Source organism: Euleptes europaea, chromosome 19 (assembly GCF_029931775.1).
Source record: "Euleptes europaea isolate rEulEur1 chromosome 19, rEulEur1.hap1, whole genome shotgun sequence".
Taxonomy (NCBI): Eukaryota; Metazoa; Chordata; class Lepidosauria; order Squamata; family Sphaerodactylidae; genus Euleptes; species Euleptes europaea.
In genome coordinates, this window is record NC_079330.1 from 2,310,461 (window position 1) to 2,322,057 (window position 11,597).

The following is an 11,597-nucleotide window of genomic DNA, read 5'->3' on the forward strand; positions in this document are numbered from 1 at the left end:
CCTCCTTCCTTCCGGAGACGCCTGCAAGAAAGAGGGAGGCTGAGGTCCTCCAGAGAAATTTTTTTTTGGGGGGGGAGATGGGGAGAGACTGCAAATCCATGTAAAACAGCTCTGACCAAGCGGTGTTCAATTTTCATAAGGATAACCTAATACTGGCCCACCTCACAAGGTTGCTGAGTACATTAGAAGAGAACTGCAAAATCAGACCAATAGTCTATTTGAGACAATATCCTGTTTCACAGACCGGCTGTTCTTGCTCCCCACCCCACACCGCTAACTGGCACTCAATGGTAGACTGCCTCAGAACACGGAGGTTCCATTACGCCCCTATTTGGCTAGCGTGAGAAGAGGGTCCTAGCTGGTATGTAAAAAAAACGGGCCGTGACTTTTTCCAGTTCTCAATCAAAATCCTACAGTTATCCCCACAGGGCAGGTTGGAGCAGATGTAGCAGAGAGCGACTTACAACAGCCCTGTGAAGCAGACCAGTACTATTGCCCCTCCAAACTGCAGGCTGAGAGTGAGAGCGCTGCTTGTGACCGCCCTGCAAGGTAGACCAGTGATATTATCACACAGCCAGACACATTTTCGTTGCCTCTGTCCATTTGTGAAATACTCAGATTTCTTCAAACAAGCTTCAAAGAGCTGGAGGGGGCCGTGAGCCACACCTCAGGTGCCTTTTGGGGCCACGGTTCTAACTTTCTTGCAAAAGAACAACCCTGTGGCGCAGTTTGTAGAGCATCTGCTTGGCACGCAGAAGGTCCCCGGTTCAACCCCTGACATCTCCAGTTAAAGGGACCAGGCAAGTAGGTGATGTGAAAGACCTCAGCCTGAGAGCCATGGAGAGGGGCTGTGGCTCAGTGGCAGAGCCTCTGCTTGGCACGCAGAAGGTCCCAGGTTCAATCCCCGGCATCGCCAGTTACAAGTAGGTGATGTGAAAGACCCCTGCCTGAGCCCCTGGAGAGCCGCTGCCGGTCTGAGTAGACAATACTGACTCTGATGGACCTTGACGGTCTGATTCAGTAGAAGGCAGCTTTGTGAGCACGCTGCAGTTTGGGGTGGGGCTGTGGCTCAGTGGTAGAGCATCTCCTTGGCCTGCAGAAGGTCCCAGGTGCAATCCAGTTAAAGGGACTAGGCAGGTAGGTGATGTGAAAGACCTCTGCCTGAGACCCTGGAGAGCCCATGGAGACGGGCTGTGGCTCTGCTTGGCACACAGTATGTCCCAGGTTCAATCCCCGGCACCTCCAGTTAAAGGGACCAGGCAAAGTAGGTGATGTGAAAGACCGCTGCCTGAGAGCCATGGGAAGGGGCCATGGCTCAATGGCAGAGCCTCTGCTTGGCATGCAGAAGATCCCAGGTTCAATCCCCGGCAGCATCTCCAGTTAAAGGGACTAGGCAGGTAGGTGATGTGAAAGACCTCTGCCTGAGACCCTGGAGGGCCATGGGGAGGGGCTGTGGCTCAGTGGTAGAGCCTCTGCTTGGCACACAGTATGTCCCAGGTTCAATCCCCGGCACCTCCAGTTAAAGGGACCAGGCAAAGTAGGTGAAGTGAAAGACCCCTGCCTGAGACCCTGGAGAGCCATGGAGAGGGGCCATGGCTCAATGGCAGAGCACCTTCTTGGCGTGCAGAAGGTCCCAGGTTCAATCCCTGGCATCTCCAGTTAAAGGGACCAGGCAGGTTGGTGATGTGAAAGACCCCTGCCTGAGAGCCATGGGGAGGGGCCATGGCTCTGTAGCAGAGCCTCTGCTTGGCATGCAGCAGGTCCCAGGTTCAATCCCCAGCATCTCCAGTTAAAGGCAAGCAGGTGATGTGAAAGACCTTTTTCTGCCGGAGAGCCGCTGCCCGTCTGAGTGGAGTCCAGCGGGCTGTCTCTGCGCAGTGGGGAGAGGCGTCTTAGGGGCGCATGCAGGCGGCACGGAAAGCGAAAGGGGGCCGGGCCTGGCGCGGGGGAGCAAGCCCCCCACCCCACCCAGCTCAGCCCAGCCCGCCCCGCTCTCAGTGGGGCGCAGACGCGCCTTGCGCCCCACTGACTCGCGTGCACACCCTGCCGCCGCCGCCGCCGTTCTCCGAACGCAGACGCCGACACGGTGCCGGAACTTTCACCCGGGGCTGGACGCTCGTCTGAACGCGCCACCCCCGTGTCGGCGCCCGGGCGCGGAGCCCCGCAGAGGCTGGAAGGAAGCGCCGGGGCTGCACGAAACCCCCCCCCCCCCACGCGGGACCCCTGTTGTGACCCCCAGCACGTCCCCCCCGGGGCTCACCTGGACGCGGCTGCTGCTGCTGCTGCTGCAAGGAGGGCGGCCGGCCGGCGGGGATGCCCAGCCCCGGGAGACGCCTCCTCCGGGGCGGGCCGCCTCCCTGCACCGGCGCACAAGAGTTGGGTTTTTTTGACATGCCGACTTTCCTTACCACTTAAGGGAGGCTCCAACCGGCTGACGATCCCCTTCCCTCCCCGTCCCCACAACTGTGGGGCTGAGAGAGCGGTGACTAGCCCAAGGCCACCCAGCTGGCGGAGCGGGGAATCAAACCCGGCTCCCCAGATCAAGAGTCCACTGCCCTTAGCCGCTACACCACGCTTGGCATCTTTGGAGAAAGGATGAAACGTCAATGCACAATGTGAATACTGAAATGTATTAATTTCCAATGACAATAATACAGTAGGAATATTGTCAAAGGCTTTCACGGTCAGAGTTCATTGGTTCTCGTAGGTTATCCGGGCCGTGTGACCGTGGTCTTGGTAGGAGGTTGATAGTTTAAAGCAGTTGTTTATTGGATCCAATATACACATACCAGGTGAAAACTGCCCAGAGCGCAGGACGATTCACACACCTGAACAAAGGGTTGCAAGAACAAAATATTGTCGAAGGCTTTCACGGTCAGAGTTCATCGGTTCTCGTAGGTTATCCGGGCTATGTGACCGTGGTCTTGGTATTTTCTTTCCTGACGTTTCGCCCGCAGCTGTGGCAGGCATCTTCAGAGGAGTCACACTGAAGGACGGTGTCTCTCAGTGTCAAGGGTGTAGGAAGAGTAATATATAGTCAGAAAGGGGTTGGGTTGAGCTGAATCATTGTCCTGCAAAAAGTATCCAAGGTAATGTGCTAATCATTGTCCTGTAAGTATCAAGATAATGTGCTAATGAGGGTGTGGTATGTTAATGTGGAACCATTGTATCCTGAAGTGATCTGTTAATGTGTGAAATCCAAGGCTAATCTGCATGGCTATTGTGGACTGTAGTCTTTGTTAGTCTGGAGGTTTTCAGGACAGGAAGCCGAGCCTTATTCATTCTTAAACTCTCTTCTTTTCTGTTAAAGTTGTGCTGATGTTTATGTTCATTAGCACATTACCTTTGATACTTTTTGCAGGACGATTCAGCTCAAACCCAACCCCTTTCTGACTATATATTACTCTGCCTACACACTTGACACTGAGAGACACTGTCCTTCAGTGTTACTCCTCTGAAGATGCCTGCCACAGCTGCGGGCAAAACGTCAGGAAAGAAAATACCAAGACCACGGTCACACAGCCCGGATAACCTACAAGAACCAACGGTTGCAAGAACCTTTATAACCTCTGGTCAGGGGTGTTACAATATACATAGATTCACTGTACATTAGTTGTATACTCCAATATCTCATTAGAATAGCCTATAGAGATTGCCCGAGGCTGTTTCTAAGTAAGCACTACAGTAGGACTTGTGATCTTTGGAAGTAGGAAAACACATTCCTTAAGAGGGAGGTAATTCTGAGCTGTTTATTGGTGAACGGCTGTACTAGGCAAGCCATGTAATCTGTTGGCCTCTTATAGTTGTGGATGCCAACGTTCCCAAAATTTTCATGTGTGTGCAGGATATATATGTTTTCCCATAAATGAAGTTTATAGGCACTTCAATACATATATTGCTTCACCAAGAACCAAGATAATTAGGATGGCAACTGTCTAGAAATTGTACAGCCCACTCTCTATAAGTGCACTTATGAAGAAGTAGTAGTAGTGTCGGTTTTTATATGACGACTTTCTCTACCACTGAAGGGAGACTTAAACCGGCTGACAATCGCCTTCCCTTCCCCACAATCCTGTGAGGTAGGTGGGGCTGAGAGAGCTGTGACTAGCTCAAGGTCACCCAGCTGGCTTCATGCGTAGGAGTGGGGAAACAAATCCAGTTCACCAGATTATCGTCCGCCGCTCACGTGGAGGAGCGGGGAATCGAACCCGGTTCTCTAGATCAGACTCCACCGCTCCAAACCACTACACCACGCTGCTAGCCCCCAGCTCATGATAGCCTCCAGCTCCTGGAATGGCCTGCCCCAGGCGGTGGCCAAAGGATTAGGGACAGCGGTCTTTGCCACTGTGTATAGCTTGGTGTAGTAGGATCCTATTGTGTCATCTCAGAACTGCTTAATGTGGCATGTTAATTCCAATATTCTATGCTTCAGTTCTTTCTGGTGCTTCTAGACTTCTAAAACCCTAATGCATTGATTACTGGTTGCCCCTTTTTGTTGATTGTACCAATTCACTCTGTGTAATCCGCCTTGAGTCCCGGTGCAAAAGGGGGACTACAAATAATGTAGATAAAAAATCTCAGCTGTTGCATCCAGATAGGCGTGCATAGGATTTCAACCTTTTAAAAGCAAGGGTTGTTTTTTTAAATGTCCCAATTCATGGCACATTTAAGCTGCGATGAATGCACCAGGGTTTTCCCGTGCCTGGACAGGATCAGGTTCCAGGCCTAATCATGGAGCTAATTTTAGGCTGCAATCCTATACACATGTACGAGAATAAGCCACCCTTTCTATAAGGGGATTTACACTTCCAAGTAAATGCACTTACATGGGAGTAAGAGCCATTGTACTCAGTGGGACTTATTTCTGAGTTAACATGCAGGAAGGTGCTGTAGATGCTTATCTTTGTAACCACCAGCAGCACATATAATTCCCCTCCAGCTGTTCTGCACAGGTATCCTCCACCTCCACCTGTAGCGTTTTATCTCTTTCCTGAGACCCCCTTCATGTAACATCTAGAAAGGCACCTCTCTGTCGTGTTCAGAGGTGACATGTGTTATGCTGGCTCCTTACCTTCCTTTGCGTTTCCTACTTGTTTTCGCGGCCACCAAAGAATTAGAATTCTTAGCTGAACTCAAAGACCAGGATGGCTTAATTATATATGGCAGAATGACAGAGCAGTCAGCATGCAGTGGTGGCTTTGGGGTAAGAGGAGATCCTTTAAATACAACAGTTGTTTCTCTTAAACATAGTTTACGCATAACAGGGTAACAATTTCAGTCAAGTTCATAAGTGTAATGGTTTCAGATGGGTACAGTTTTTCTTCCTCTAAAGTTCCTTAAATAGACATGGCCACAAAGACTTATTTTCTCACTTCTTGCACAGTTAACGTCCGCACAGAACACAGATTCCTCTCAGAGCACTTCACTCTTCACCACACAAGTGTTCAGTGGCCTTTGCCTCTCATATTCACTAAGTATAGCAGGTGCCGAACATAAATCGATTGAGCAGAATCCCCAGTTTCAGCACTGACTAACTTATTTTGCTGCTTGCTCACAGGAGGGAGATGGGATTTTTGCAGCGCATGGATATTCCACCCCCCCTGTAGTATTGGACGCCTGATGGTCCCCTGAGGAGGCTTTGGTGATTCTCGGGACTGGCTGATCAGGTAGGGGAAGTGGGTTCAGTTTCACCCCGTTCTGGCAGCCGTAAGGGGGGGAGAAGAGCTGGCACTGCTGGGACTGGAGAGATGGCATGGTGCGCCATCGCCAGCAACATCACAATTTGTCTGCTGCAGATGACAGAACTGGGCATCAGCTGCTCATGCTTGAACTTGAAGGGGAAGACTTTTAAAAAATGCAGTAAAACCAGTCCTTTAAAAAAAGAAAAGAAAAAAAGAATGTTGTTCTTTGCAGTTAATGTTCCATGCAAATCCAGTGGCGGAAATGCGACAAGTAAAACTTTTATCTGCTGAATTTCAACATGCGGTGCAACACAAACTATTCCACACAGGAGCCTTACCAAAAAGAACTCAGCCCTTGCTTGGGGGCAGGGTTAAGGGCTCCACCCCTCCCTGCAGCCTGCTAGGAAGCCCTGGCGGTCCACTACCCATGCCCAACGCAACTAAAGAGTGCTTTCCCCCGTTCCAAGTTTATTGAGCCCCTCTTATTGAGAATGGGACCCGATAGGGTGAGAGAAAAGATTGAAAAGCTCTTACAAGGGGATAATCCTTCAATCACCTCACAGGTTGCAAAATTTTGTACGGCAGCAATGAAAATACGTCACCATAGAGTAGTCTCTTAGCCCAAATGGCAGATGTATCTCGGTTGTGGTTTTAAGTGATGTATGACTCGGACTGTAAATCTTTCTTTGCAAGATTATTTTAGTCCATGTTTTTTTTGTTTTATCTGGCCAAGGGCCGTAAATAAACAATTGTTTGAGTGCTTTCAAAACTGTCCCACCTGCAGTCCCCCACATAACAACCTGAGGCCCCCCAGTTTCATTAGCCAGCAATGCTCAGGGCTGAGATGGCGGATACAAACGTACAACTCCAGAGAAGGTCTGAAGCGACCATCGCAATCAGAGTGCAAATTGCACAAGAGAATCCAAGCGCTCCCAAGGCAGAGCTTTCCAACAGCTATCTGTGTCACTCTCCAGTTTCCGGGCCGATGGTGATGCTGCTGTTGGTGATTCGAATGCCATACCAACCCTGGCCTCCGTGTTTAAAGACCACATGGCGAACCCCAGCAGGGTAGTTGTGAAATGTGTAGGAGACCTAAAGGCGAGAGAGGGAGAGGGACCTGCATAAGGCCGGAGATGGGCAGAGAACAGCCTGTCTCAGAAACTCTTTCCCAGGTTGAGCTGACGGACCCCCGAGCAAAATCCACGCACCTACCTCGCGCCACTCTCTGTCTGAACACTGCTCCACAATCACATCTTTGGGGCAAAATTCCTGGAGGACTCTGAAGTTGGCAGAGAGCAGCTTCACCTGCAGCTGGTACCGGCAAGGGCAACCGCAATGGAACCTAGTTTGGATGGAGAGGCCAGAACGCATCAAGGGCTGCCTTGCCAGTGACCCAGGAAGGAGGCAGACAAAGGAAGACAGCAGCGTACATAAGAACATAAGAAAAGTCCTGCTGGATCAGACCAAGGCCCATTGAGTCCAGCAGTCTGTTCACACCGTGGCCAACCAGGTGCCTCTAGGAAGCCCACAAACAAGATGACTGCAGCAGCATTTATCCTGCCTGTGTTCCACAGCACCTGATATAATAGGCATGTTCCTCTGATCTTGGAGAGAATAGATTTTCTCTCACAGCGTAGGCGTGCTCAAATATTTTCTGGCAGAGAGAGAAACCAGAGGGCCATGCTACATATTCTGTCCCCATCCCCAGGCCTCTCCAGGCCAGACGTGTGCTAGGAGCCCTATGCTGGGAACTCAATTCCCAGGCACGTGGATCAGGACCATCACACACGAGAAGAGGGGGCTCCAGCCTCCTGTTGTTCTCCCAGCCAAACAGCCCTGGGGGAGCCCTCTTTGCTCTACTGGGGAAACCCAGCTGTGCGCCATCGGTACATGTGGAGCCCCCAAGGAGGCAGGGGCAGGGGAACTGTTGGCGAGAGGGGGGGAGGCTGAAACTGCTTCTGCTCAAGCGCTGCAGTCCCAATCTGAACAGGGTTCAAGCGTGCCTAGAACTCAGCTCCCGGAATGAATTCGCAATGAATGTTATTCCCCAGTAGGACAAGTTAAAGCTCTGCTTCCTAGGCAATCCAGATTCCCTCTGTTTGCACAATCCAGATTCCACACCATCTTTGCAGCCAAATACAGCTCACTTGCATAACTTCTCCGTTTCATGTCTGTTCTCTAAAGTAAAAGGAAGAGTTGAATGCAACCGTAAAGACTAACAAAATGTATCCCCCAAATGTAATTTTGCTAATCTTTAAGTGCCACTGGGAGAGCCAGCATGGAGTAGTGGTTAAGGTGTTGGATCAGGACCTGGGAAACCCAGGTTCGAATCCCCACTCGTGCCGGGGAAGCTTGCTGGGTGGGCCAGTCACACACTCTCAGCCCCGACCCTGGCAAGTATATGCATGGGAGACCTCCAAGGAATAGCAGGGGTGTGACGCGGAGGCAGGCAATGGAAAACCACCTCTGAATGTCTCTTGCCTTGAAAACCCCACTGAATTGCTGCTGCAGACTAACATGAATACCTGTCTGGCGTTCTTATAGTGTGTGTGTTATTGCACCTGCTTAGAATGTAGGTTTCCATCAGCCACCCTTGGTTCTGGAGCAGGCAGGTGGGTGCTTGAAACCCCAGGGAACATTTCTGGTGGGGGGCTATCCTGGAACGGACCCCTCCCCCTAGAAAGCTGAGCCAACCTGCCCGTGCAGAGTTGGCTGCTGGCCTGGAGCAAATGTTTTAAACAAACAGACCAACTGTTCCACCCCCAGGGCTGTTTTAAAGGCTCACCTTCACTCTGGGGATCAGGATGAGGCTCACAACCTGTTGGAAGAGTCGGATATGTCGCAGCAGGGGGTGGGCGTGGTCGGCTAGTTAGGGCTGTAAGGTTAGAGACCCTTTTCACCCTTTCCCCATACCTCTTGTCTGTCCTTAGACTGATATTCTTAGGGGACAATTTCCTCCTTCTCAGAAGTAATTTCTCTCCCTCCTTAGCTAGATAGACAGCTAGAGGCTCTCTCTCAGCTTTCCTATCCTAAAATAAAGTTGCCTTTATTGAGGGAACTACATCTTTAATCAGTGAGTCTGACCCTCCTCTGTGTACTGAGCATACTCTGCCAACACAACCCCCACCGGACTCATTTCAGTGTGTTGTTGCTGTTTTCGTCGTCTCCCGAGACCTTCCTCAACCTTCTTTCTTCTCCTGATTTTTTCATATTGTCCTCCGCCACCTGCCCGCACTCACCAGTCCTTCACCACGATATCTGGCTTGGTCTCGTCCATCAGCTCGTCCCAGTAACCTTCTTTCCTTAAGCTGATGAGCTGATGCTTCGTGCAGGGCCTGAGGGACAGACGACAATTAAAAACGCCACCGCCTGCAAGGCAGTCAAACTTTGCAAAGTTGGAGGGAAGGGGAGAGGGCTGCATTCTAATCGCCCTTCCAGATTCCCACTTTTGGAAGCTTCCAGACCCTCTTCCTCACCCTCCTAGGAAGAAGAAGAGTTGATTTTTATATGCCGACTTTCTCTACCACTTAAGGGAGACTCAAACCGGCTTTCCATCACCTTCCCCTTCCCGTCCCCACAACAGACACCCTGTGAGGTAGGTGGGGCTGAGAGAGCTCTAACAGAGCTGTGACTTGCCCAAGGTCACCCAGCTGGCTTCATGTGGAGGAGTGGGGAAACCAACCCGGTTCACCAGATTAGCCTCCGCCGTTCATGTGGAGGAGTGGTGAATCATACCCGGTTCTCCAGATTAGAGTCCACTGCTCCTAACCACAGCTCTTAACCACTACATCACACTGGCTCCCCAATTGTGCCAGTCAGAAGAGGGCTGCATTCTAATCTCCCTTTCAGATTCCCACTCATGGAAGCTTCCAGACCCTCTTCCTCCCCTTCCCAGGAAGCACTCGTACATGCACGGCTTTCCAATGGGGGATTAAACAATAGAGGAAAGCATCCACGACAGCTCAAAATGGAACCTCCATATTCAGAGGCAGTATACCTCTAAATGCCCATTGCAACAATAAAGGGAGACCTTTTCCCTGTGCCCCTGCTTGCCGGCCTTCTGGGACCATCTTGTGGTCCTCTGCTGGAAAAAGGATGTTGGCCTAAATGGACAATTTCTCTGATCCAGCAGGGCTTGAGGTTTTAATTATTTACGGGGTTGACTTTCTGCCTTACAGAGTGAGGAAATCACTTCTGAAGCTTTGCCCAGAAAGTCTCGGCTCAAGTCAAGAACCAAGTTGGTCTGACGGACCCTGCAAGAGGCAGAATCGATGTCTTACACTTGAATGAATGAATGGTTTTATTTGCATTTCACCGTAGGCCATTACAAACAAACATATAAACATCTTACACACAACGGTTCATATTAATCTTGTAGCTGTCACAAACAAAATTGATATTGGATTGCGCAGGACAACAGTCCTCACCCTTGAGATGTGACAAAATATTTCGGGACAGGCTGGTGGGGAAAGTCCCTTCTCCGAGCTCCGGGCAGCTCTTCGATCCGCCACTTGTCTCCTTCGTGCGACTCGATTTCCCAGAAGTTGAAGCCCTCTGGGGGAAAAACCACAAAGAGGGTCAGGGGTGGGGGAGTCTTTGAACAGTGAGCGCTGCAGCAGACAGGTTATCCTTTGCAAGGGTATGTTTTAATTCTGTCCTCACACAAAACAAACAAAGTGTGGGGATTTGAACTCAGGCCTTTCCAGGGCTAGTCTGTCCCTGGCAGAACTCTCTGTCCAGTGAGACCAGGGACCTAGTGCAATTGCACAGGGCCTGTAAGACTGAGATGTTCTGCCAGGCCTATGGTTAAGGGCAGCGACGGTATTCCATCATACCTGGTCTCCTTGCCCCTGACTTCATCTGGGTGATTGGGTGGGGGCCCTGACTGCTCTCTCCTGGGCTGGCTACAGACCTGTGTGCCGATGGGTGGGCGCCAATTGGATTTTCATGGTGAGACATGATGGTTTTAAATCCTAACCTACTTTTGTATTGTACCGATGGTATGATTTTTAATGGATGTTAGCTGCTCTGAGCCTAGCCTTGGCTGAGATAGAGAGTGGGATATAAGTCTAAAAAAATAAAAAAGTCTGACATGTATGCTACACTGGTTTTTACATGGTGAAAAGTTGAAAGTTTGGGCCATCTTCTGGGTGTGGAGTAGGGGTCACGGTGTGTGTGTGGGAGGTAGTTGTGAATTTCCTGCATTGTGCAGGGGGTTGGACTAGATGATCCTGGTGGTCCCTTCCAACTCTATGATTCTTCCTACCTGCATTCTGAAATAGTCCGACCCCAGGAAGGCTATATCATTTGATATTTCAGAAGCTCTGAGATCCCCAACAGTTTAAAAAGAAGGGCCAAAGACACATCCTCGGGAAGTGGTGAGCTCTCCTTCCCTGGAGGTTTTAAAGCAGAGGCTAGATGGCCATCTGTCAGAAATGCTGATTCTGTGACCTTAGACAGTTCATGAGAGGGAGGACATCTTGGGCATCTTCTGGGCATGGAGTAGGAGTCACTGGGTGTGTGGGGGAAGTAGTTGTGAATTTCTTGCACTATGCAGGGGGTTGGACTAGATGACCCTGGTGGTCCCTTCCAACTCTGATTCTATGAGGTTTAGCTACAGGAGGCATTTTTTTTCTTGCACATGCATGGGGACAAACCTTCACCGCAGGGGTTCTGGATTAAGTTCCTCTTCATAATACAGAGAAAGTAGAAGATCTTCCAGTCCGGGACACTCCTGCCTGGCGTTTCAGGGTCGAAACCTTCTTGTAAGCACTTGCGTTTCCACAGCGTTGCCAGATCCACCAGATCTCGCCACTGCAAGCAAACCAGCCGGCAGTTGCGGACCAGATCCCTGCAGGGGACCCGAGAGAGCAGATCCAGAAGGATGTCAGTGGGCAAGTCTTGGATGCTGACCAT

The 11,597-nt window shown here is 50.6% G+C and overlaps 1 protein-coding gene across 1 annotated transcript; it reads right to left on the reverse strand.

The window, feature by feature from the left end:
- Positions 1-6,644: 6,644 nt before the first annotated feature.
- Positions 6,645-11,597, reverse strand: LOC130491697 (F-box only protein 6-like). The gene is made up of 5 exons (XM_056865484.1): positions 11,339-11,597; positions 10,109-10,235; positions 8,921-9,016; positions 6,894-7,023; positions 6,645-6,773 (listed from the first exon to the last, which is right to left on the reverse strand). The coding sequence occupies exons 1-5, from the start codon at positions 11,595-11,597 to the stop codon at positions 6,645-6,647; spliced, it is 741 nt and encodes a 246-aa protein (XP_056721462.1).

Coding starts and splice junctions, on each gene's coding strand:
- LOC130491697 (XM_056865484.1), bottom strand. CDS start 11,597: ATGGTCAGCATCCAAGACTTGCCCACTGACATCCTTCTGGATCTGCTC. Junction 10,236..11,338: donor CCAGAACCCCTGCGGTGAAG/GTTTGTCCCCAT, acceptor TTTTTCCCCCAG/AGGGCTTCAACTTCTGGGAA. Junction 7,024..8,920: donor GATATCGTGGTGAAGGACTG/GTGAGTGCGGGC, acceptor CATCCAAACTAG/GTTCCATTGCGGTTGCCCTT.